At 36.6% G+C, this 27,924-nt stretch overlaps 2 protein-coding genes across 2 annotated transcripts; one reads left to right on the top strand and one right to left on the bottom strand.

Annotated features, from left to right (window-relative positions):
- Window positions 1–615: 615 nt before the first annotated feature.
- Window positions 616–25,510, bottom strand: LOC136803120 (transient receptor potential cation channel subfamily A member 1 homolog). The gene is made up of 20 exons (XM_067059872.1): window positions 25,315–25,510; window positions 24,847–24,885; window positions 23,825–24,011; window positions 23,392–23,457; window positions 22,705–22,856; window positions 21,804–21,962; window positions 17,308–17,663; window positions 16,791–16,977; window positions 11,615–11,811; window positions 10,772–10,928; window positions 10,329–10,341; window positions 10,021–10,189; window positions 8,002–8,120; window positions 4,753–4,988; window positions 3,831–4,118; window positions 3,499–3,632; window positions 2,612–2,822; window positions 1,533–1,710; window positions 972–1,040; window positions 616–705 (listed from the first exon to the last, which is right to left on the bottom strand). Exons 1-20 carry the CDS (start codon window positions 25,381–25,383, stop codon window positions 701–703), a joined length of 2,991 nt encoding a protein of 996 aa, XP_066915973.1. The 5' UTR covers window positions 25,384–25,510; the 3' UTR covers window positions 616–700.
- On the top strand, window positions 18,478–21,509 carry LOC136803081 (major facilitator superfamily domain-containing protein 8-like). Its single transcript, XM_067059831.1, has 2 exons — window positions 18,478–19,321; window positions 19,696–21,509. The coding sequence occupies exons 1-2, from the start codon at window positions 18,664–18,666 to the stop codon at window positions 20,805–20,807; spliced, it is 1,770 nt and encodes a 589-aa protein (XP_066915932.1). The 5' UTR covers window positions 18,478–18,663; the 3' UTR covers window positions 20,808–21,509.
- Window positions 25,511–27,924: the final 2,414 nt, after the last annotated feature.

Raw genomic sequence — 27,924 nt, 5'->3', positions numbered from 1 at the left:
TTGTTATGACAAAGTGCTCTTACTCTCTAGTAAAAAATGCATGTCAAGCTTCTGAATTTTATGTCTAAATAATGTTCAAAATTACGATTTCGTGTACAAAACAGCCATGTATCTTGCTAAAAATGGGATTATTTGGTTAAGAACATGGGCGTATGCATAGAAAGAGTGCAATTTAGTTCTTTATTTAGCGGTTTTGTCTGTAATTCACCCCAAAAAGATTTTATTTTGAAATTCGTCACATGCTGTCATATTGAGGGTTTATATGTTGTTTACACACGCCTTTGTGCAAAAAAAAAAAAAAGTGACTGAGCCAATCAAGAGGAAAGCTGGTAACAAACGAACGAACGAACGAACGAGGATCAATTGGCAAGACCTCCTTAGGTAGGTCAAAAAAACAATATTCGAGGATGGTACCCCCACTATCCTGGGGATACAAAAATCGAAAAATGCTCGGGGTTAAAATATTCAGAAATTATGCCACTGTCAGAGTATTTGAGGCTTACGAAATCTTTGATACATGTTTGCCAAACAGAAGTCATTCTCTACCTTTGATTTGAGAAGAATTTCTTTGATCTTTATATAACTTTTCATGGAGATATTATTTGGAAGATCATCTTTGTTGGGGCGAAGTTTTTGTGATTTGACGACGAAGCGAGTGCGAAACATTTTTGGTAACGTGATTTCTGCTTGTAAGCAAATGTCAATCTAAAAATGGAAAGGCAATATTGATACATTTCATGGTCACAGATGAATCAAGGGAAATGCCGACTGTTTGCACTTTAGTGCCACAATTTTCAGAAAAAAAATACACAATTTGCTTTACAGAACTTCAATTTAATTTTATTACAATCATCAGCTGTAAAAGACTGATGTTACATTTGAATACGATGTAAGGGAATGGTTAAAGACAAAAGAATGAGTGAAAGTAAACAGAATAAACAATCCAAACAGAATTGACAGTCCGTACACACCTGCATGGTCGATTTGGTCATTTCCGCTTGTTTTTGAACTCCTGCAATATCGTCGACTGCCAAACCGACCTACGAGAATAAACATTTTTCCCAAAATAATATGATGTTGTAGGCATATTTTTAGGTAAATTATTTCTTTAGTACATCAAGTCAATAAAAACTCAGGTTTTTCTATTGTAATTGAAATCTCTTAGTGAATTTTCTAGGTATTAAATAAATCTTTTATAGCCTCCTAGCCATCCCAAAACATTCAACAAAAAAAATACCGTACCAATCCAATTCCCTGCAGGAAAAGGATACTACAAATTTACAGACAGTAGCGTGCTGCTGTAAGATTAAGTATAGTACAGTGAATCGCGTACTCGTATCTATTTTTGCTTCAGCAGTTCCGGTCATTTTTTATCGACTTCCGGGTGCTCTAGTCGGGTGCTTCCGTTAGAAAGTATGACATGTCATCTTGACTTTTCAAAATAACGTAAAATTGACTTTCAAAACCTTGGATTATAGGTGAAAGCTCTGGTGACTTAGCAACCCCGTTACTAGGGTAACCATGCTACTTACCAGTAAGTTCATGAGGATTATGTTGAGAACCAACCAACACAAAAATGATGAAAATGATCCATAAGATAGGATCGACTTTTCCACCGCCGTAAAAGAACAATTCATCAAAACCCATCTCTCCCGTCATCATGACGCCGACTTTCACCAGTGACGTCCACGGATTCTTAAACGCCGGTGACTGAAAAAAAAGTAGAAATATCGAGAGAACTTTTTATGATAGTGTAATCAATACTGACAGTTTTCATGTCTTATTCAAACAATCCTCAACTGAAAATATTTTTTTTTTTAACTATAGGACTTTTTATAATTAACAAGAGGTATGATTTGAATAATACAAGAGTTTAGAAAAGGCTAATAATTAGTTTTTCTATGTTTCAGAGAACAAACCGAAGTATGAAAAAACTCGAAAATAAGAACAGCTGAGTTTTTAAATACTTCACTTAAAAACATTGACCAATATTGCAAGTCAATCCATTTTTCGGGATTAAGGGGTTCCAAATGTAGGAATTTAGAAAAAAATATATTAAATGGGCTATTCACTGGAAAAAAATCACCGCATGCATGTTGAAAAAGTAGCTGAGTTTATTTTTTTCCGCCATCTTTTATCAGAGTTTTTTTTAAATGTGCTACCTAATTGTAGCACTACTCGATATGGGTCAAAATGGTACCCGCAAAGAAGCCATTTTTCTTTACCTAACGTCAAACGGCGCTACATCATATGTGTTCAAGAAAAAGTAGATGCATTACACCACTATTGAGTATTGTTACCATTAGGATACTAATTTCAAAAAACCTCCGATCAGAGGTTTTGGTCGGCCAGGAGAAAGAAACTCCTGCCCCAGGGTTCATACAAAGCTCAGTGGGGAAAACCCGATACTCCTACCTGTCCGTCCCTCAATAATATGAAGACAGCGAGTCAGTTTTCAGAAAAAGATAATATAATACTTATTTGATGTCTCAAAATATGATAAAATCGAAGTATATAAAAAACTCAAAAATAAGAGCAACCGAGCTTTAAATACTCCATGCATGTTGAAATAACAGCTAAAGCTCAGTTTAGTAAAACCTAATACTCCTACCTGTCCGTCTCTCAGTAATATGAAGAAAGCGAAAGCGAAAGTGGCGATGAAGAAAATGAAGACAACGAAGAATTTGAAGAATGTTTTAAAGACATAAAGGAACATGACGATATAGATGCCAAACACTGGAACTTTACGCATGAATAATACAAAATTCAACCATGACAAAAATAAAGCCAATGACCCAAAACTTTTCTGGTACATGCCACAACTGAAACAGAATGAAAAGAAGATTGAAGAAGTTTTGTCTTTTTGCATATACAGTAGACTATTTAGCCTAGAAATCTAAGCTAGTTTGATTCAGTCACTAGAATAAATCTGATGGCAAGTTGTGACTGACTGAATAACAGTATTCCAAGGCAGACTTGAAATCCGTAAATATAGAAATCTTTAAAGCACCGAAAATGTTTGTGAATACGGGCTTAGTTAACTAGGCTACTCTCTATTTTGATTTTCAAAGGGAATTAGATTTTCATCAAATAAGAGAGGGTTCGAATAATAGAGTATAGTAGAGCATTGTTTATGAGAGGTTCGCTTATTGACGGCGACTTGCATTATTATCGAATAATGAGAACGTCGAATCAGAACGTCGAATCAGAGTCAGAAAAAAATTAAATCGTTTCTTTCCTTTGACTATAAAAGAATTTTCAACTTTTACTCTAGGTTATCTCATTTAACTGAAGATTGGCGTGGAAGCAGCGCCATGAAATTCTGAATTTGAAATCATCAGAATTTTAATTCATAACAAACTTTTTTTAATTGTACCATTGGAAAATACCATTTAATTTATGCCTAGATATTGTTGAAATATGGCTAAAAAATTTTTGAGGGGTCTTGAAAAGTCGATTGGATTTGGTCACAGAATAAAAATCCCGAAAAAACCTCACATTAATCCGTTGCGTAAGAAAGGCAGGACAATAAAATCATCAATGACGTTAGCGATTGCCAGAATGTAAATGATCCACTCCAGTAAATTGTCCAGTTGAAGGTAATCACCAAGTTGGCCAATCATTTGGACAATCTGAAAATTGAGATCAGAATTTCATTTATATTTGAGCTAATTCCAGGTCGAGAAACCTAATCGAAATTAAAGCTCGACTTCCACCATAAACCCTAGAAATCGAGAGCGGAAGATTTTAAAGTAGGATTTTAGTGTGCTTTTTATTCGCGTGTAGATTATGAGCAAAGGATCGGAGATGATTTCTTTGAAAAACCCTACCTCAAATATTAAATGTAGCAATGCAAGAATGATGACGGCAAATTTGCCATAGTGCACGAACACAATCATCTCCCATGTGGCATTCTCTTGGACGATCGTACAATCTTTAGATCGATATGGTTCTCTCAAAGGTGCCGTCACCAAAATGTAACCCGTCAATGACGTCAGAAAGCAAACATAAAGCAGCAGTTTGAAGTAATATAAATATGCAGCGAATTTTTGCCATTTTTTGTTGAGTGATGCTTGGATAAGGGGATGAGAAACTAAGTCCTCTCTGTCGTATGCCACCTGTGGATAAAAATAAATATTAAGTGCGTTACCTGAGTTATCTCATTTCATAACATATGACTCCTTTAATGTAGCCAAATGCCTCGTCATCTAATGAGTGACGCGCATGAATGGATTAACGAGATTCCCAATGTCCCTATCTACTACAGCCAAGGGAACGAGCTTGGCAAAATCAGCAGATAAGAAGACCTTGTCGAGCTAGAAACTCTGTGAAAAGGCATATGAGGTGGAGAATAGGTGGGAAAACAATCACCAGTAAAATAACACTACTCTTATGAACTTTTTTCTTTTTAAACTTTTTAAACTTTTTATGGTTATGTAATTTCATTCTTTTTTATAGTTTTGATATAGAATACCAAAGCTAATTCAACGGCCGGCGGTAGCATGAATGTAAAGCATACGGCTACCGTGCACAAGATAAAAGGTTCGAAGCCCAACCGGGTCATACCTAAGATTCGAGAATGGTAATTGGATGCCATACTGCTTGATGCTCATAAACTAAAGTTTGGACGATGGTAAGTGGAGAAATCCGAGGAAAGGAGGTGGCACCCTCTCCTACCTTCGGTTCGACAGGTAAAAAGAAAAGCGGGATTTTGGGTTGCCCTCGACTGCGATCGCAAACTAACTTATTTACCATATAGCTGAAAGTGTGTGTTTCTTTCTGTTCCATGATGCGTTGGATTTTCTTCCTGGTAAAGACATCTCCTTTCTTTTGGCCCTCCTCCGCTTCATAGCGCACGATGTCACATGGCCAATCGTTGTACACATCATCAATGAACTCGTAATTCAATACTAATTCATAATCTGGATTGTCCACGGGTAGGTCTTCAGGTGAACTGATGCAACGGTCAAACACAAATTGAGCAACATCTAAAGGGGAATGTTTTGAATTGAATTTTCCATCAAATGTTGTCAAATGCCCACCTCCACCCAATTTGTTTGAATGTCATTGCTTTGGTAGAATTGAACCCAAAGATGGGCTCCTTCGATCCGTCGGTGAGAGATTTGAAGCTGGCGAGAATCGGTGAGAATCTTTGTTACCACCCTTTCACCCTACAAACTATGGTTGGAGGCAGCCGTTTAAAAAGAAGATATGATTGTATAGGTGGGAAACAATTTTACCCCTAAAATTATGCTCTTAAGAGGCTAGCCAATATTTGAGCCCAACTTACATAATAGGTCTGTGATCCGTCTTGACTAAACCCTTCCATATACTATGCAGATAGAAGTGAAATTAAATCCTCGGACACTTTTATTTTTTTTCCTGTAGAGCGTTAGTTTGAAGACACAGTTCCCTCTATAAAATTTCCCTTATTTGAACACGTTCATTCTTTGATTTTTATTCAATCGCGCCAAATCAAATTTTCCGCAAATTCTTATTTTAACCTTTTCAGCCCGGCAGACGTGCATACACGTCGAGCATACGTTCCCGGCAGACGTATAGTCGTTTTTTTGACATAGTGATCTTCTAAGCTATATTTCTCCCATTGGCTCTTGCTAGCCGTAGAAGTAAGAGAAACGGAAAGTAGAGGTTCAGCTTTCTTTTGATATATGGTGATGTATGTTTGATCACGTGGTGAGGCAGCAGATTTCGGAGAAAAGGTAGAGAAAAACACTGAATCAAGATGGCGACCAAGAAATGGGTTTTTCAAACTTAGCTAAAGTTCTCGGACTTTTTGACTGGTTTAGGCCACTTTTCTTCATGGAAACATGTTTTTATAATGGCAAAACATCCAGTAAAGTAATTATATTGGTTTGTTTTGTTTTTTAGCATAAAAATTCCATTTATTTGTCATTTTGACCACTTTCTCGACAACCATGGGAGTCTGCCCAAACTTACAGTACTTTTACTTTTTCTTCAGGGTTGGAGCATGGAAAGTGGACAAATTCAATGCAAAAGTGTTTTCTACACCTCATATATTTCAAAGGAGCACCAAAGAATTTGAGAAGCCTGATTTTATGTTGAATTGCACTACTTCTTCCACTCACCAGCGCCGGTCGACTGATCCCCGAATTCTGGCTCATAACGATGTCCTGCTTACAGCTTATATGGATCAAAATATGGCAGGAACACATAACGCCACATCGAATTATTATGTTGACATTTAGAGCATTCCTTATGGGCAAAAGAGACCAGATTTGATAGCAATGAGTTTGCCTCAAAAGGCTTACGGTTTTTGGACACTTTGCAACTGTCGCCGACTATGCCATCTAGTTTCACGGTAGCCGATACCCTTCAAAAGCTTCAGAGCTAGAATACGGACTAAAGTGTTGCTTAGATAGTTGGGGAATACTTTTACACCATTTTTGATGTTGTAGCTGCTTCTGGAAACACATTATCATAAAATACCGGGTGCGCCACAAAAAAGTTTCTCTCTTTAAAACTAATTTCCCGAAATCTAAAAATTTTAAAGAACCATTCCTATTTCATTGGAAAGAAGAAATAAACTTAAATTTGATGGTCTTTATTAAATTCGGTTCATAGATCGAAAGTTATGCTCTATTGAATAAAAAAGTTACTTTCTGAGTGCTCAAAAACGTTAAAATCGACCTATCAAATTAAACAGAAGCATAATTACATGATGCATCAGTATTTCGTTTCGTCATTAAAATGATAATTAGCTGTCTAAATGACCTTTTGTTGTATAAAGGAAGATAATTTCGTCGAAAAAAGCAAAAAATCTGGTAAAATTCATAAAATACATCAAATATGGGTTTCGAGGTAATCCAGCCTTACATAGACTTTATCCGTCTGAACCAAATGGGGAAGTTTCGTTAAAGTAAATGATGATTTTGATGAATTTTAAAAAAACCTTTCGTTCCATCAGTTTCAAATTTATGTGTTTGGTTACTGAAAAAATGTTTTTAATCATTTGACGCCTCTTGCGATTGCCAATTTTAAATAAGATTTGATAGGTCGATTTTAACGTTTTCGGGCACTTTCTGAAAGTAAATTTTTATTTGATTGAGCATAACTTTTGATCTAATGAATCGAATTCATAAATAACCCATCAAAATTAAGTTATCTTTTTCTTTCCGATGGAATAAGAATGTTTTTAAATTTCGAAAATCAGTTTCAAAGAGAGAAACTTTGTGGCGCACCCGGTACTTCAAATTTATATTTGATTTTTAGCCGAAAATCGTGATTTTTGGCAAAGTGACCGATATTTGGGCGGCTGGTGACAAATACAGATTTTTCTGGATGCTGATTTTGGTATATTACTTCAAAATGATTATAGATTGATAATAAGCCAGAGACGATTTATAATTACTCCCCCCCCCCACTTTTTGCTCTAGAAGTGAAAAATGCAAAAAAAGTGACATTACCGAAAAACGTGAAAAAAAACTGTGGTTTACGTGATGCTACCATTTTGTTGGAATATCTTATTTGGATTGGTACTGGTCTAAGTTGTAGATTTTGATTAGCTTTTCAGGTTACGCTACCTTACTTTTTTTCTAAGATTCCTAGTTTTGAGTTATGAGAAAAAACCGAACATGTCTATTTTCTGAAAAATGTTTTGCGCGCTGGAAGCGTGAAAATTAAAAGTTGCGCGCTGGAAAGGTTAAGGCCCAATTGTGTTGGAATGGCATACATTATAGCCAATTTTCATAAAGATTGAAAGAATAGCTATACTAAATGAATTAGGCCGATCTGAAGTTTATTACATATAAGGCATCTATTTTCAGCTGACAAACATTTACTCAACATTCTTCCGTCTATCGGCACTCGGCAATGTTTCTCATCATCGAGGTAACCTCGTTCCCTGTGTATTATTGGCTTCTTTATGCCTATTGATAGCGCTAGATAGTTTTTTTCTCTATCAGTAACGTAAATAAAGTCGGGAATACACGAGGACGAGGTTGTAAGCGACCAACCGTTCACCTGGCATTCGTTTGATCAATTTTCGCAAGGGCGTGGTCAACTTTTTGTCTTCATCAATGGTTTTATTACGTAATGCTAACTTCCAATCACGATGACTCAATATGGAGTAGACAGCGTCTCTGTTCGTAAAGAAAATATAAAAATACAGTTGACACTCTCTAATTCGATGTTCGACTATTCGATAGGCTCCATTATTTGATAATATTGAAAGCCACCGTAAACATAAGATGTTCCCATAAACGACGCCTTGATATACGCTACCCTATTCGATGGAAAATCCAATTATCTATGAAAATCGAATTAGAGAGCGTATCAAATCACTGTTATGAAAAATGCTTAGATCATAAGAATACCTTAAGAATATCTCAACGGTTGGTTTGAAAAATTTTGATAGCAAAGTAGTCAATTTATTAATTTAAAATGCTTGTATTTAATCGTAAAAGTTTAGCGAGACTAATTTTAGCGTTTTAGCGAGTTTTCCTATGTTCGCTAAAATAAATCTCGCTAAAACACGCCGAATCGACAGAACTCTAAAATTTATCCACGCGAAATTTTGTGGTTAATGGCGTGATACATTTTTAGCAATAAGAAGTTTCAGTGCAAAGAAATGCTAGAAAACAATTCAGTCAATAATGGTAGAGACAACGCAGAACGGCGGATGCCGGAATGCCGAACCGGATAGGTTCCGGCGGAATCGCTATTCCGCGGAATATGATGTTTTATTATATAATATCTTGCTCTTTTTTATCACCCTGAGGGTACATCTATGACTAATCATCCATAACAACATACACCCATAATCACCATAATCACCTATAATCAGCATCGCTACTACTCATGGCTGTTTTCGTATATAAAGGAATGCACTGTGCACTCGCTTTGAGTCTTTTATACACCGTTCCCGGGTGTGGTTGGGATTTTATGCTGAGTTTTCCTTAGATAGAAAAAAGAGGAATAGATATTATACATCATGGAAAATTTGACCGGCTAAAAAGCCTTACGACCCGGCATCGTCCGTACGGGGACGTCCTGCAGCGTACTTGCGCCCGTAGCCCGGCGACGGTAACAGTGAGTGAGGAATTTGGCATGCTCCCCCCCTCGATATGCTTGACGTCTCCAGAAAGTTTCAGTCGTGAGACCAACCCAGTCCGCGCTAGGGAATGGGTTATTCACCGTCCCGTACGGGTCCTTTAGGTCGCTTAGCGCTCATCCTCAACTTTTCAGGACTCAGACCTATTTTTTCAGAATCGGAACCCAAAAAAAAGAAACATCAAACAGGGATAAAATTTAAGGTGACTCGACCCCTTGATCTGGGGATCCCTATTACATGAAACCAACGCTTTAACCACTGGCCAACTTCTAGCCGTGCTTATAGATAGTTTCAGCGATGTCATACTTCGTTAGCTTGACTTGATGGCCCAGATGGAAAAAAAATAGATAATCAGATCTGCGAATACAAATATAAAAAAAAAATCATGTTTCCGCGGAATAGCTATCCGCCGAACAATCATCAGGTTCCGGCATCCGTCGTTCCGCCGTTCAGTTTTGTCTCTACCGTCAATAAGTAATACAGTATTCGCTAAAATTTATCCACGCGCAATTTTTGAAATCGTGATTCGCTAAATAAATCCAAAAAAATCAAGATTTTTCTGGCTCGCTATATGCGCTAAATTAGTCCGCTAAAATTTCTACGATTAAGGATTGTTTAATGGTAAAAAGAATAACCAGAAGCTTCATGTTTTTTATTTAAAAACTATATATACGTATTCGACGCTCACTACAAGAGGTCATTGTCAGGAGTGAAAAAATCTATCAACAAGAAAAATTTTTAAAAACATCTTAAGAACAAATCTTGTATTGTTTGCTTAAACTATTTATTTATGATATTATTTGTAACTCATTACATCTAAAAACGGTTAACTTTAACAGAACATCTAACACTAAATTTTAGCTGACTCCTTAAAAAAACGTTAACCAAAGTGAGACATTAGTTTTGTGAAGCAAAAGTGTGTAGCTTACTTATTCAGATTATCAATAGCGTGATCAAGTGCGTTCCGTCCTGTCAAGTCAGTTTCTTCGATATCACAATACTCCAATAGATATTCAATCATGTCACTATGGCCACCAATACTGGCGTAATGCAACGCATTCAAACCCGTTGATTCGCACCGACTCCCCGATGCTGCACCTGTTAAAAAGTCAAGTAAAGATGATTCGTGAACCCAGGTAATAACACAAAGAACCAGTAATTTACTAATTTTTGATACTAGAGTTAAGCATTTTTCTCGTCTGTGCTTTTTATCGGAACCGAATCCCAGGGCTCAAACGGCTGTATTTGAACTTGAAAAACGAGAAAAAACAACGACGGATTGTCATAATTGGAAAAATCCCGGGGGCACCAGCTTTTAAGGCAAAAAAACAAGTTAAGTCTACTTTTTATAAAGAAAACTTCAGAGGGGTTCTTAGTCGAGATCTTTCGTGTTTAAGAAGGCCAATAACGGAGGATAAAAAAATGTCAAACATTTACCCATCAAGCAGAGGAGTGATTTTAGTGTAATGTCTCTTAGAAGAAATTTCACCACAAATTAAAAAAAAAGCTTCCAAAAATACCACTGAATTTCCCACTATGAGCATTAATTCGGATTAATACAACAATCTTGTAACTGTCAGCCAACGGTTTTAAACACACACAAAAATATACCTCCCCAAATCAAAGCTTTAGCTGCGTCAGTTTGACCATTACTAGCTGCAATTTCAAGGGGTGTTAAACCAAGGGCGTTTTATCATTGATACTGGCGCCACTTTTCAAGAGGTACTTGATGACATCGAAATTTCCACTTTCGGCAGCCATGTGTAATGGTGAGTTTCCATTGCTGTCATTGTCATTGATGGTTGAATTATCAATATCGATAATGTTGTCCACAACACTGTGACGACAAAAGTAATTTCGTATGTGACTTACCTATTTTCCCTTTCCCTTTACAACAATACAATGCTGACGCGACATTGTTGAGACAACTTAGACTGGAGTCGTTTATAATGCGTGTAATACAGTAGTATAGGCGTTATATGATAATACGATAATTGTTACGGGATAATATTAGTTTGTATAAACTTTGTTCCCTCCATTACTTTTTGTTTTATTTCTACTATATCTGAATTAGTCGTCTAGCTTGCTAGACTAAGACAACTTAATAAAATACTTATTTTTAAATGACTTCTTTAAGGCTATCCCTTTTGAGAAAGGAGGAGTGAATATAATGATTTTAACCAATCCCAATTTTCTTTTTAGCATCAATCATTTATATTGAAATCAACTGCTCAAGATCGTCTAATTTTAACGTATTTTCCGTTACGGTTTTGGCTGTAACGTAACCTTGTCCGTAAACTCCGACATTCTCGAATTCAACGCAAGTACCCCAGCTAATTTTCATTCAGTAAGATCTAGTGCAAATTTAAGTTGGCACGAGGCCCATGGAAAATTGCACCATTTTGATTTTTCTTATGGGGATCGTGATTGAGCCATCCGGATATTAAAAAGCGAAAAAAGGGCCTGGGCTCGAGTTTGTTCTTTAACTGTTGCTGGAATTACAGAGTTCGAAAGAATACATACTCGTTTTGTCCATAATAAGCTGCAAGGTGTAATGGTGTTTCGTTATTATAATTCCTACTCTTCACATCGGCACCTTTTTCCATGAGTAGGTTAGCGATATCTTCATAGCCATGTGCGCATGCCACATGAAGACACGTGTTACTGTCTTTGTTCTTCATGTTAATCATCTCTTTACGTTGTTCTGATGTCAACAACATCTACGGAAAAAAGTGTGCAAAGTGAACGGAACTCATGACGTCAGGGATCTGTATTCTAAAACCCAGCGAACAGTGAATTTCGCCGGTCTAAGGCACGAAAAAAATACATATTGCCGGTCTAAAAACCTCTCTTGCCGCCTCAAGTAAGCCTATTCACGCCAATCAATTTACTAGCCTTATTAAGAGCTCAGCGGCCTTAAATTTAGGCCTATCAAGAACAAAGCTAAACCCCTGTGAAGTAATCTTGTATACGAAAATATCCGAAAACACCGGGCGTTTCCCACCAGTTTAAGTGTTTTTTTTTATTATAGGAGTATATTTCGCAGGTCTATTGACCTCTATGAAACAATCTAATTCAAATTTACAGTTCATCAATAACGGTCTTTTTACATATTTTCTTAAAGTAGAGCTTAGCCCGAGGGCTACCTCTCACTTTCCATACACAGCATTCATCCTTCTCATTCTTCGTTTTCTCTTTAGCTTTTTCATGCCATTCTTTAATGGTTTCACGTTCTTTCTTGGAGAAGTCATCTGTTACACTGAAATTATCTTCATTTAGTTTATGGACTGAGGCCATAATTCTTTTCTTGTCTTCTTCATTGGCCAACGTTACTTTCAATGGCCGCCAACTTTTCGTCTTGAACATATCATCCTTTCGAGCACCGATTCGTTCTGCAGTGACAACATTTATCTTTAATCCCATACGATTTCCTACAACTTCCTCCACGTAATCTTTGTCACCGGCCCGCTGTTCCTCTTTATTCTCATCTTTATTTTCACCTAAATGATGGACAATGATGTTACATCTAGTTAAGTTCTTCCAGCGATCTTCTTCTCTTTCTTCTTTTTCATTTTTTTAATAAATTCTTGATGATAAACCTCCTGTTTCTTCACCTCTTCCTTTGTGATATCTGCATATGTTGCCCGTTTTGGTTCTTTAGCGACGTCTTCTTTGTTCATAGCTATAAGTTCCTCCATTTTCTTCTCTAGATTATGCAATCTAGTGTTGAAAACAGATTCAAATATTTGCTGACCTCCATCTTGACATTCTGCTTCCGTTATTGTTTGTGTTATTTGGTTACTTCTGACTCTTTGCTTACTTGTTTTGATTTTTTCCAAAAGTATTGGCGTGACTGTAACACATTTTTTACATTCGAAGCGTCGGCTTTTGTATTGCAGACAAAGCTGAATTTGGTATGCGGGAAGCTCCGAACAAGCATAATGAACGAATCTCTGGCATTTCCTACATTGTAACATGTCATTATCCTTTATCATTTCATTCGTGAAGCATTTATGATAAACTGAGTGATAAACTTCGATCCTTAATATCTGATCTCAACAAGGTCGTCACTAGCCTTAGTGACGAAATCGATGATGAGCTTGAATTTCAGTTTCAAGCTCATAGCTGTAGTTATGTTGACTGCGATGAATTCAAATCGCTTGCAGCCAACACTCCATCTAAATTTTCTGCCTTTCACCTGAACATTGCTTCACTTTCAAAACATTTTGACGACCTTGAAGATTTGCTTGCCCTCCTCAATTCTAAATTTAGTGTCATAGGGATTTCAGAAACCAAAAGCCTTGTTGACACCGAAACAGAAAGTCCTCTCGAAAAAAAAGAGGACTTTGCTATACCAGGAAAAGTTTTTTACACCAACTGAATCTTCTAAAGGTGGAGTAGCCTTATATATTTCACACTCTTTCTCTTACAAACCTAGGACAGACCTAGACCAAGTTTGCTATTCTTCATGTAGTCTTGAATCATGCTTTGCTGAAATTATCCTACCAAACAGTACCAATATCATTGTTGGTACTATATATCGCCATCCAAAAATGGTTGGCTCCAATCAAGATTTTCTAAAACCTCTGCTTAGTAAAATTTCTTCTGAGAAAAAGCAACTCCTCCTTCTTGGAGACTTCAATCTTAATCTTTTAAAATGCGAGGATGATTCAGAAATAATGTCCTTCATGGATATCCTCGATTCTAATCTTATACTTCCACAGATCCTTTTACCAACAAGAATAACTGAGGACTCAAGGACTCTCATTGATAATATTATTTCTAGCCCATCTGATAATGGAACTGTATCTGGCAACATATGCTTTTCCATATCAGATCATCTCCCCCAGTTTTGTCTCTTTCCATCATTTGAAGGTAAGTTTTCCCGGTGAAGATAATACTTTTTTTCAGCAAGACTGGTCTCGTTTCAACCGAGAAGAATTTATTCTGGATTTTCTTGAAGTTGATTGGGACCACCCCTTTTTTGAGATTTGGTCATAATCCAGACTCCTGTTTCAATATTTTAATGACAGAATGAAAGTACTTGTAGAGAGACATCTACCCACAGTCAAACTTACCAAACGTCAAGTTAGATCAAAAACAAAACCATGGATAACGCCAGGAATTTTGAAGTCAATCAAAAAACGTGACCACTACCAAACAAAACACGCTAAGGCTAAAAAAACTAAGGAGTCCAAAGATCGACTCTATGAATTATATCGTAGGTATCGAAATATGATAGTCACTTTGACTAGACGTAGTAAAAAAAACCACTACATCAGATATTTTGATTTCCATTCTAAAAACTCTAGAAAAGTCTGGTCTGGTGTTCGCGATATAATCTCAACAAGGGCTAACTCAGAATCACCCATTTCAATCATCACAGGTGACTCTTTGACATCAGATCCTGAGAAAGTAGCCAATTCCTTCAATGATTTTTTCACTACTATAGCTGATTCTATTCGTGAAAAAATGCCGCCTTCTTACAATCACTTCAGCAGTTTCATGAAAGATCCAAATCTGCATTCCATCCTCTTAGCACCAACCACTAATCAAGAAATTGCGAAGGTGATTGGCTCTTTCTCAATAAATAAAGCAAGTGGTCCTCATAGTATTCCTATAAAAATCCTTAAACTTTTAAGACTTGATATTTCTGTGCCAATATCGGCGCTGATAAACTACTCCTTTCTCAGTGGTATTTTTCCCTCTACTCTCAAAATATCCAAAGTTGTGCCTGTCTTCAAACACAAAGGTTCTCCCCTTGAAGTCTCTAATTATAGGCCAATTTCACTTTTATCTAACATTGAAAATTTTTTTGAGAAAGTGATGTACTCACGTCTTTCTGATTTTCTTGAAAACCATAATCAAATCTACTCTCGACAATTTGGTTTTCGTAAGGCTGACTCTACTGAGCATACACTCATTAATATTGTCGAACGTATCCGAAACTATCTTGACAATGGTGGGTTTGCCTGTGGTGTATTTGTCGATCTACAAAAGGCTTTCGACACAGTTGATCACGAAATCTTACTTGAAAAACTCGATCACTACGGAGTCAGAGGCATTGTTAATGACTGGTTCCGATCTTACCTCACTAACCGCTCCCAGTATGTTTCTCTTTCAGGCTCAAATTCCCTTTTAAAATCTATTAATCATGGAGTTCCTCAGGGTTCAGTCTTGGGTCCTCTGCTGTTCTTGTTGTATATAAACGATCTTCACCGCTGTATAAGAACCTCTGAAACATATCATTTTGCTGATGATACTCATTTACTAAATTTTTCAAAAACTGTATGGAGTCTTTGTGGGAGGGTTAATGCTGATCTCAGAGTTTTAGTCAGCTGGCTTAATGCCCCACAAAAAATTTCTTTGAATGCTAGCAAAACTGAGTTTGTTATTTTTCGTTCCCCTTGGAGACAGATGGACTGTATTCCAAGAATTAAGCTTTGCGGGAAAATTCTATCACCAAGTAAGAGTGTGAAGTATTTGGGTGTTCACCTTGACAATCATCTAAACTGGAAGGTTCATACTTCTTTCGTTGCTGTTACATTGAGAAGGGCAAATGGGGCAATATCCAAACTTCGTCACTATGTTCCAATTCACATCCTTCTAAACATTTATCATGCAATTTTTGCTTCTCATGTTCGCTATGCTAGTCAACTCTGGGGACTGTGTGACAATACTGTCACACATAGGATTCTTACTCTTCAAAACACTGCACTAAGACTCATGACCTTTAGTGAACCAAGAACTTCTGCCACTCCCCTGTTTGCTGAACTTAAATTACTCAAAATCTTTGATCAGGTGAAAGTAATGAATATCTTATTTATTCAAAAATACCTCCAGGGTAATCTTCCATCTGATGTCCTATCAACACTTAATTTTGATGAAATTGATCACAAAACTGGCACCAGGGGCAAAGCTATTAAACTACTAAAACTTTCAACGGTCAAAACCACAAATTTTGGACTTAACTCTTTCTCTCGTCTTTCGTCAAAACAATGGAATGAGTTACTAATAAATCATCCTGACACTGATTTTCACAACCTTGATACTGATGAACTAAAATCTTTAGCTACAAAATTCTATTTAGACAAATACAAAGCTGAAAACGAATAATCTTTGTGTGTGTGTGTGTGTGTGTGTGCGTAATTGTGTGTGCATGAGCTTAGTGTGTTTTCCCAGGGTGGGAGGGGGTGGGTCGTGTAACAGGAAGAACTTTATAGATAAAACTACTCAAAGAAATTTTCATAAAATAAAAGTAAAAATATTTCTTATATTCATTATTTTGTGTCACTATTAATATTATGATAATCGTTTATTCATTTGTTCTTTAGTTCTGTAATAATTTTTCAGTTTCTTCTAGGTTCCCCATTGTATTAGAGAAATCTATTTTTTTTTTTGTAAGGGGTTATCCTGCTGTGTTGCAGCGAAAATATATTCAATTCAATTCAATTCAATTTATTGGCGGTACAGGATCCATATTTTTCAGCATTTTCAGTGGATTTTTCATCGATTGTTGCCATTCTTTTTCATTCATTCGCAAGAGCGTGGCCGTACATATTGTATTTGACGTCAATTAATTACTGTTTGAAATACAAAATTGCTGATAAACGAGGCAAGTCAAGATTTGGAAACTGTTTCTATGGTTATATAAAGCTCAGCAGTTAAATAAACTGTCAAAACATTCTGGACATCTTACCTGCACAGCTTCTAAATTATTCTCTTTTGTAGCGACATGAAGAGCAGTACAGTCTTCGCGATCCGTCATTAAGATATCAGCCTCTTGTCGCATCATCATCTGAACGGTTTTCGCATTTCCCGATTTCCCCGATGCCATAATGATCGGGGAAGCTTGATTATTGTCACGACAATTGATATTTGCACCCCTAAAATGCGATGTCAATTTCCAATTAAAGGGTCTTGTAAGGGTAAGAGTAGTACTTTAGATCGAAATTTCATGTTTTTAACATTAGAAATAATGCCTTTAAGCCAGGCTCATACAAATCTTGGAAAAAGCCCAGCTCATGAAATTCAAAATAATCTTCCAAGTTAATGCATAATGCTCGATCAACCACGTTGCATAAAACAGCATAACATCAAGCATATCTGAGGCTCGAAAAGAGTAGTTCGGTAAATACTTATAAAAAGACTTATAAAAATGAGCATGACTTTCATCCTAGCTTATATTACTGATGATATGGTAATGAAAAACAAACCTTTTGAGAAACAAACTGACGATTTTATGTTTCCCAAACCGTGCAGCGTAATGCAAAGCAGTACGTCCTTTGTCGTTTGGTTTATCCAAAACTTTGAAAGACATGAATCGCAAAATGAGTTCGATCATTTCAGTATTACAAGACACGGCTGCTATGTGTAGAACTGTATCGTTTCCCTCCATAGGGCTTTCCACGTCACATCCTCTCTCTAGTAAATTCTTTGTAATGTTGTAGTGAGAGGCTAACACAGCTAAATGGAGTAGCCCTTGTCCTTCTTTGTTCTTCATCTCAAGAACTGAGGCTAGTTTAGCGAATCCGAATCTGTTCTCGACGATGGTTAAGAGGTGATTCAGCAACTAAAAAGAGAACAGCAATGGTGAATTTTGGTGGTAAAATGCTATACAAAGGAAACTATAAATGCGTAAATGAGACATACTTTAACTTTAAAAGTGTCTACATTTTTAATGTCCAGACAGGGGTAAGCGAGTAAGCGTAAGCATACAAATGCATTCTTGAGGACGTTTCTAGCTCAATCGGAGCACTGAGACTGGGGTGAAATTTGGATGACATTCGAGCCTTATCAATCGTTACTGTAGGGCAAGTTGAACGTGTCAAGTTCGTGATATCATCGGGTAGTTTTTGATAGGCAATACCATTTAGGTAAAATATATACCAACAGTAGCGTAGCCAAGAGGAGCGCAGAATTTATGTAGGAGAGCAGATTTTTATGACACTGTAATTATCTATTCATGGTATTAAAAGATAATTATAATGGCATAAAAATCTGCTCTCCTACAAAAATTTTGCGCCCCTCTTGGCTACGCTACTGAACCAGCTCTTGTTTTTTTGAACGATAAACATACTTATTCATGAGGGTTTTACGTGTACATTGATAACATTAAAAAACAGCCTATTTTTAAATAGCTCAGTCAATCATTGGGACCCTAAAAGCTAATGAATTTTCGATGAAATTTTATAAAATGTCAAGCTTACAGTAGACAATAGTTTTTCGAAAAAATTCAAAGTGAGAATTTCAAAAAATTTGTAAAAACAAATTTTCTTTTTTTAGTTAATAGGAAATAACAGTGAACTGTTCTCGAAAAAAAAAAAAATACATAAAAATGGAATATTTAGAAGAAAAAGACAAAACTTTTATAGACTTAAAATTAAACAAAAGTTTTACAGATGGCACGAAGTTTGTCAAAAATATTACACATCCATAGGTCAAAGAATACAGTTATTATAAAGGGCGAAAAAATCAAGAACTTGGTTTGTTTTTGTGTCACAAAAAGATGACTGAGGGAGATTAGAAAAATAGAGACATAAAACAAACCGAGACGAAATGACATTTTTAGAATGAGTACAGTTTCAGAAAAAATTTCAAGAAGGACAGGCCATTATCCATACCAGCATGTAGCTTTTCAAAGTTATATCAAGAATTCATTGACTTCAAATCTGTACCGTCCTAAAAATCTGACCTACACAGACAAGAGGATTATAGTTGGTTTTGCGACAGAGGGAAGTTCTTCCTCAGAAGAAGAAGACTTCACAGAAGATTTCAGTTGGGAGAATCTACAACACCGCACTGAAAAACATCAAATCGAGGCTGACCCGACATCATTCACAATGAAAGTGATATCAAGTTTAGAAGAGAATCATTCGTTCGTTTTAAAGCGACGTCTTCTCATCATGGCCTTCATTTTTCGCATGTTTTTTATCGGAGTTCAATATTCAGTGATTTTACCAACTTGTATGCTGTATATGAAAAAATTTGGTGTCGGCGAAACTTTCACCGGGACTGTCATTGCAGCTTATCCGTTCGCTAGCATGATTTCAGCTTTCGTTGTTGGCTACGCATACAACAAGACAAGACGAGTCAAAGAGATCATATTGATTATGAATACTTTTCAGATCATCGGTAATATCGTTTACGCGCTACCCTACTCGCCGTTTTTACCACTCGCGGGACGTTTTATTTGTGGACTTGGGGATAGCTTTATTGGTGCTACCATTGGTAAGATTCAATTTAGTATCCATACCTTAGTACTGTTAATATTTTCTTTAAAAATTCAATTGGATTCTTAGAAATAAACAGAAATACAGAATGTATGATTAAAAGAAAAATATATTTTTTTATTTTTATTCTATCGGGTTATTCCAGTAAAAACATTACCCCTCCCCATGTTGATGAAGTATAAGTTTTCACCGTCGAGGTTGATGCCCTCAAATGATTTAACTTTTCTTAGGGTCCCTTAAAACATAGGCAATTCCATGGAGGTCTCTCAAAATCTGAGCGAAAATGCAAGTCAAAAAAGTTTAAAAACACAGAAATTAAGTTTTCCCAGTCGTCTACATTAATTAATTTGAATTTCTCTTTCCTCTTATAAGGTGAGATTTGCGAGTTATATCCAAAGACCCACCGTACGGGTATCATATCCTTGATCGAGTTTGGCCGTATCTTTGGTTTTATGTTAGGTCCATTACTCCATATGGTCATACAACGAAAGCGGTATCAGCTTGGTGGTATCGAATTCGATAGTACCACGTTCCCAGGGCTTGCCATGACCTGTTTTTGGATCATCATGCAGTTGGTGACGCTATTCTGGGTCCGCAATCTTGCAAAATCCATTCGCGAGAATCCTGACTTGATGGATGAAAGAGATAAAGAGTTTTCCTTCACCGATAAAGCAACGGAAGAAGAAAAAAAGCTTCTGTCTGAAGAAAATAAAAAGTCACGTGACCGAAAAATGTCTAATCACCATGGCAACAAGGAGGAAGAGAAACCAACTTATCTTAATAACAACAACAAAGAGAGACGCACGCAACCAAATATTTTTGAAGAGATTTCACGCTTCTGTACGGGTAATGTCATCGTCATATTCTACCTGGATACGGTGCTATGGCTTGCTCAATCCGTGTTTGAATTCTTGTTACCACTTATTGCGGAATTTGAATACGGTTGGACACCTTTCCAAACAGGTCTGGTTTACATGGCAGGTGGCATCGAACTCATCATGGTGTTCGGCTACTTGTATTATATTAGTAAACGTAATAATTTTCGCGATACATATCTCATTTTATGGTCATTGGTAATGACTCTATTATCCTTAATGCTGCTCATTTTTGAGCGCTTGATGCCGAAAACAAGTCAAAAAGTTGGTATGTTTGTCACAATTTGCGGGTTGATGTTCGTCGCTGTCCCGCTAAACCTGACCGGTGTAAAATCTCTACTATCCAAAATCACGCGACCTGAGTTTCAAGGTATCACTCAAGGTCTATATGGTTCGGTGTGTAGTTTTTCACTCATCATAGGGCCTATGTTGGGTAGTCTCATTTATAAGCATCGAGCAGAATATGGCGGAGTGACAGCCATGTTGTCTATCACCTGCATCTTAGCATTGTGCGTTTGTATGGAGAAAATCCATGATCGGGAAGATCAAATCACAATTGAAACTGAAAACCAAGAATTCCTTAAAGACCTTGCTACCTTTAGAAGTTGAAATCACAAAAAAATACGAAAATGCCACAACGTCAGATAACGCAGAGCTGTAGTAATGCTTGAAGTCAAAACAACGAACATTTGACGTTCATAACGGTCGTCGAAATAATAACGTTAGGGATGAAGGCTGAAATGATTTACGCAACACTACTACCAGCTGGCTAACGTGGCAAGACCGTAGAGTAAATAAAACATTGGACGATCCAGGCGTTTCAGATGGATCGGATGATTTAAATACCTTAAGTGGTAAATTTCTGAAAATCGAAGATCAAAAACTTCTTTCATGTGCTAGGGATTTTATTATCAAAAATCCTGATTTTAAATGGAGAAAATGGCCAAAGTCCGCAAAATTTGTGAAAATTAGGCTATGTGATATCTAACCCATGCCTTAAATGGAAGAGACTGAGTATTGTGAATAGGAGCGTTATCGCACTTTTATTTAGGTTCTTTTATAGACACGTGGGTGGGTGCCATAATAGACCAATCTTAAGAAAGAATAACTACACAAAATGTTAGTGTCCAGTTTTCTCAATGACCAGTGGTTTGAAAATATTACACTTCTAGTACTTTTAGTACACTAGCATAGTATGGTAGCCCGGGGAGAGGCCAGGCAGGCAAATTGACCGACGGGTATGTGCAACTGTTAAGGGTATGTTTTTCAAGATAGCAGAAATGCGCTGTAAGGGTGGAAAATTCAGCAAATTCGGGAATAATGATCTTCGCCCGAAATTCTGATTTTTTGCTCTAAAAGAATTGAAAACTTGAGAAAAAATGCAATCTCAAAGAGTGATATTCTAAAATCCAATCTTTTCACCGCACATACCAGTTATTAAACCCACTCCCCCGGATGGTAAACCTGTATAATTTATTGTAAATAAACGTATTAATTTTCTTAGACTTCTAAATTTATTTCTACATTTGGAAATACTAAAACATCAATTCCAGTACGTAATTGAATTTGAGATTATTGATAATAATTAAACAGAGAGAGCAGTACCTCTTCGTGTCCCTGTGAACAAGCAACGTGTAACGGAGTAAACCCAGCTTCGTTCTCAGCCAATAGGTTTGCAGCACAATCCAAGATGGTGTCCACCACAACAATATCACCATAGCTACAAGCACAATGAAGAGGTGTGTTTCTCAACCTGTCTTCAGCCTACAAAGAAAAAAACGATAGTCCAGGTTAGTTTCGTGTAATCAATTCTGAAACTTTAGCCACTGAAAGTTCACAAATTAACTCGCATGATGGTTTAAGAGAACGAAGATTTTTCAATATGAAAATCACAACATAGTTCTGCAAGAGTTAACTTTTTACACTTTTCATCTTCATTTAACTTTTTTGAATTTTACTGTTTGATAATATTTCACCCCTAAGTATCTTATTTAAACGAGCACATAACTGCTTTCTATCATAGAGCCTCTACTAGTATCTTTCGCTGCAACATATTCGAGATAGACTCACCATCAACTTAAATAGTGAATTCTTTCATTTATGTCAGTGATTTCTCTCTTTCAAATATGATTTGATTTTGTGGAAATATGACGTGTGTGATAAGTTCCTACTCTATACTCCTGCAAGTATTGATTAAAAGGTTAACCACAGTTTATAAGTCTGTGGCCGCAGTCGAAGGCGACCCGAAGGCTCCTCTTTCGATAGTCATCCACCCGAAGGCAGGGGAGGGCGCCACTCTTTCTCCCTGGATTGCTCAACTTACCCTTGATCCTTCTCTTAATTGCTGAGAATCAAGCTGAGAGGCGTCGGCGTCGAGTGCCATCTTTGTACTAAAGACGACGTCTTTGATCTGACCCGACGGGGGTTGAACCCACGACCTTGCGCACCGTAGACGGGTGCTCTACCACTGCACTACAGTCACTAACCACAAAAATTAAAGTAATACCTCTATTTTAATGCCATCACATTGTGTGAGGATTTGTACAACTTTGAAGTTCCCTTTGGAGCATGCAAAATGTAACGGTGAGAAATTGTTATCATCCAATGCGTTGATGTCAGCCTCGCATGAAATGAGGTATTGAAGGATGGACGCGTCAGCTATGGCGAAAAGTTAAAGTGTGAATATTGCGTCAAATGGATTACTTACACGTCAGGAAAGTATCTTTAAAGTGTCATGTCTTTGAAATCTGCAGTTGTATAAAATAAATGAAAAAAATTTGATGATCTAACCAGAATAATTTGGACGTATTTATTTTGATATTGAGTGAGAATTAAAGACCGAAGGCCAACCATGGGTTAGGCCGGAAAGGAGAAAATTGTAAAAAATCATCATCTTATGTATGATTTCATGACTTGGCCCTCTCGGTTACTAAGATGTAGTGATTTTGAAAAAATTTCATTCTCCCTCTCGCCCGGGCCGGGCCCTCTCGCCTACTACGGAATCCATAATGGTTTAAACATGGCATTTAAACTCTCTGTCTTCCAATGGATTTCATAACATTGGGCTTTCGGCAGAGAAATAATTGTGTGGAAGCTGTTCTTGTGGAAGCTGTTCTTGTGGAAACTGTTCTTGTGGAAACTATTCTTGTGGAAGCTGTTCTTGTGGAAACTGTTCTTAGGGAAACAAACTTACATCCACGATTGAAACAAGTGAAATAGTGAATAGGTCTTGCTCCTTTCTTGCCGCGAACATTCGCATCTAGAAAAAAAGAATTGAAAAATGAGCTTCACGAATCCTCTCCCGAGACCAATAATTTGGTGTATATCGTATCTTATACATGGAAGTTTATAACCCATATAATTTTTCTTGATTTGCTCCAAAAACATTACACGTGCAAAGGCTTTCCGAGGAAAGCTGGTAACAGACGGACGAAAGGACGGACATGGGTTAATTCATAGGACCTCCGAGGTAGGTCCAAAGAACGTGTAGACCAAATCCTGAAACTTTGAATTTCATCTAAAGGAAAAAAAATCAAGAAGACAAAAAAAAATCAAAAGATAAAAATGTTTCAAAATTTTGGTTTGCAACCTCGTGAAGATTCTTTTTTAAACGACGGAAAACCCACCTGCACCCTTTTCGACCAACATACGAACCACTTCTAAATGATTATATTTGACCGCATAATGAAGAGGTGTCAATCCCCAATGATCACGGTGACACAGAGCTTGTTTGCGTGCATCTTCCTCTGGGTAATCTACGTAAAGCTCTTCCAATTCCTGCTTCAGTTTCTCAAGATCACCATCACGGGACGCCTTAAATACAAAGAAACATTATTACAATATAATGTATATATAATGTATAGTACAATACAATGTATAGTATAATACGACCGGTTAGTGACGGCTGTACTGAGAAATATTGCCCGAGGTCAAGTAACGATCGAGCTTGCGATCTTGTGTTAAGATATCTGTGGTTGGATTTAGTTGTAGCCTAAGAATGCCGTGCAACAAGAGAAATCTTCCTTGTGAATTCATTACCAGTCCCCTAAAAAGCCAACCGCGCCGCTAAGGGTTGATAAGTGTATAGCAAATCGGTTAACAGAACTGGGTAGAGACTACTCTATAATCTTTTTTTTGAGTTGAAATTTTATGCACAGTATAAAAATAAATTACGAACTGGAATAGATTTTGTCACCTAGGGAAACTTAAGTCACAATCTCGAGTTTTTCAATAGGTCGTCTTTTCATGACTGACTGATATTGGGAAATTTTTAAGATCAAGTTTAGTAAAACTCTGAACCCAATTATCTCCTGATTTAGCAATTCAAATCCTTTAAATCTATAAATCTATTTAAGCCTAATTTGAAAAAATTCTTCTTGGCAGTCGATGATGTCACCAGATTATACGGAAGACTTCGAGGCTTTTGGACAATTTTAGTGGGATATGTAATATTCAGGTTCTTTTAAATGAAATAGTCGAAATTTAATAACTTTAAAACATTTCGAATCAGCACCGTGCTTTTTCTGGCTGATCTTTGCTTTGGATCCATAAGGAGGATCTATGCGGTGCTAAATTTGAGCCATTTAATATTTTTTTTTTCAAGTAGAACAACCTAACAAAATGCATTATAAAAATGAAGAGGAAATACCTGGTGCATCATACTGGTGATGGAGGAACGAAGAACTTCCTGAAAAAAAATGAAAAAATTAATTCATACTTGTTTACATATCATTCGAGTTCAATTGCTGGCGTGGTGGCCCTACAAAAAACTCTAGTCTAGGTATCCTAAACATCGCAATAACAAACCGCTGAAAATCTACTTGAATACACGTTTTTTATAAGAACAAACTATATAAGAACATAAGGCTTCGGTGGCAAAATTATCAAGAACAAGTTAATAACATTTTAAGGCTTTGTAGACTCCAAAACACCCTGTTTCCTTAGGAAAATGCACTGAAATACTAAGAAAAAGGTAAGAACATTCTAAGAATATTTTTAGATTTGAAACTCCAGTTAAGAACATGAAAGCTTCAAAATTGTTGAATGTTCTTATAAAAAAAAGCATTTAATTGACCAGATGAGGAACCAAAGAGTGTCCGCATGATAGTACTGGTACCTGGTTAGCATCGCCAGGTCTGTCATTGAATGGTAATTTATTCTTCAATGAAGTTAGATAGGGCAGCATGGTTTCAGTTAGCAATAAAAAAATACACTGCCTAAACTTCAGAAAGTAAACCGTGAAGAAATCAAAACCAGCATAATGTGTCTGTTAAAATATTTTTTTTTGATTTTGTATTCGATGCCGCATGAAATCTACTTTGCCGAAAAAAAAAAGAAGTTTTAAACAATAAATTTCGCACTTGGACCGCTGTTAAGAATGAAGCTAGCTATATCTTATCTTTGTATCTCTTTGATTTGTTTTTGCAAGTAAATCAAAACAAAATTTGAACAAAACTTCCAGCTAACTTTTAGCCCCTCCTTCATCGCTGGAAAATTCATGTTCAAAAGGAAAGACAAAACTGAAACAGTAAAAAAAAAAGCTTACCTAAAAAATCTCGAAAAATAATAATATTTATGTGAAATGCCAATCAATGATATTTATTCTACATTCTTGAGATGTCTTTTACTACAAGATCTGGTTGAGCAATTAGCAATCTGCAATCTATTTAAACTAACAGACAGTTGTTTGGTGAACAGTTTGCTATGCATGGTTGAATCACTAATTAGAAGACCTTTGCAAGAATAAATTGTGCTGAATAGTTTTTTTTTGAACAAGCTCCCTTCAAATGGCGGAAAATAGAAAATTCATACCTAGATTCCGTACAAAATTGCTACAATCACCGCCATAATATTTGACACAAAAAGGAATTCCCTTAAAACTTTAAAACCGTAAGTAATTTTTAAGTGCTTTAAATTTAAAGTACGGTTGGAAAATAGATTTCAACTCTGAGTTTTAGCATTAGACTTAAGACTTACTTACTAAGGAGTTTAGGATCTCAGGATCTAAAAGCTCAAAAATGTTCCAATATGAAGAATATGGCTGAGAGTACAGGCTATAAGCCACTTAACCCCTCCAAAATAAAAAAATGAAACAAAGTGGAAGTACTGAAGTTGCAATTCTCGCTCGAGCTATAAATTCTGAAAAACTGCCAATATATTTCGGCGCTTAGTAGAATCCGTGCAATGAAAAAGTCTATTTTCATGTTCATGCAGGTTTTTATTTCGAGTTCACACATTCAGGCAACGACAAAATCCCACTCATGCATTCACATGTAAACCTTGGGGGGGGGGTCCTTTTAAATGTCAATTTACTAAACCAAAATTAAGCGCCGACATTGCCTAAACGTAAAAGTTCCTATAGCGCGCGTCCGGAAGAATCGACCATATAATAATGCTACATCTAGTTGTGATTTAATCCTAAAGAAAGTTGTTATAAAATGTTCTTATTGCCACCATTTTATAAATAATTGATAATAGGTTGGCAAAGCGTTTACATTTTCATAGCACTTACTCTCTTTGACCATCCATATTTCCAGCCTCTTTTTCATTTCGTATATGCTTCGGCTGAAGAAGAAAATAATGAAAATACAATAAAGTATAACATCAAACTTGCGTTCCATCTTCTCCGTTAAGAGCGCAAACTCTCCATGGGGCTTACTCTAGGTTACATAATAAAAGGGGTGGAGGATATAGTGTCACACCCCCCCCCCCCCGGGGGTAGTGAAAAATCTACAAAATTTGCCCTGTCCGGGGGGTAAACTTGCTCTGTTTGGGAAAAATTTTGCTCTGTTTGTCCATGGGGTCAACTGATACTTAGACCTGCTGTCCGAGGGGTCAAAAGTCACAATATTCTGGAAAAGCCCTTTTTACTCTTTTGAAAAAGTGAATTTTGACTTTAAAAGATCGTAAGTTTGGAACAAGTGAGTCAAATTCAAAAAGTAGTAGCTCAAAAATTAAGTTAGGGTATCTACTTTTCAAATTCTAAAACACCAAGCACTTTAGGACATTCGTTCCTGAAGATGTCGAGAAACGTCCGAGCTTTTTCGTGTGTATAAACTACGATCTCTCCTTTCATTCTTTCAGTTCTTTTTTGCTTATTTTCTACTTTGTCTGGATTAGTGGCCTAGCATGATAGACTAAGAAATGAGCCAAGTGATAGTTTGAGACCAATGGGTAACTCGCTGAGATTCAAATAAATGAAAAATGCGCCAGTTATTAATAACAAAACTGGTGTAAATCAGTTTCATTCCAATCTCTCGATTGATGTTCGTTCTGAGCACACTAATGTTGCATAACTATTTGACTCATCGCACTGATTATTTTGAACACGAGAATAATCTTTTTGCCAACAAAGCAGGAAAAAATAGAAAACTCTTTCGAAATTAAAAGTCATCAATCAAGACCACGCTTTCCTTAAATTGATTAGCGTAGGGAAAAATCTTTTATTTTTATTGATTCTTTTATTTTTCACTTTTAATACCGTTATGATCCGCTTTGAGCATTTCCATGAATGGGTTTTGCAACAATTTCTTTAGAATTTAAGCAACCTATATCTTGTTTTCGGTATTTTGAGAATCTCATATTTCAACGAATGTCACATCGAATGAACAATTAAGGATTCATTTTTGTTCAGAGAGACGGAGGACGCCAATACATGGGAGGGGTGAGAAGAAGGTTGGCGCTCCTTGGGCATTTTTACCACTTTATAACAATTGCAAAAAAACCT

This window comes from Clytia hemisphaerica, unplaced genomic scaffold, assembly GCF_902728285.1.
Source record: "Clytia hemisphaerica strain Z4C2 unplaced genomic scaffold, Clytia hemisphaerica genome assembly, whole genome shotgun sequence".
Classification (NCBI taxonomy): Eukaryota; Metazoa; Cnidaria; class Hydrozoa; order Leptothecata; family Clytiidae; genus Clytia; species Clytia hemisphaerica.
The sequence above is the reverse complement of the archived record's forward strand: the minus strand, read 5'-3'. Positions and strand labels throughout refer to the sequence as shown.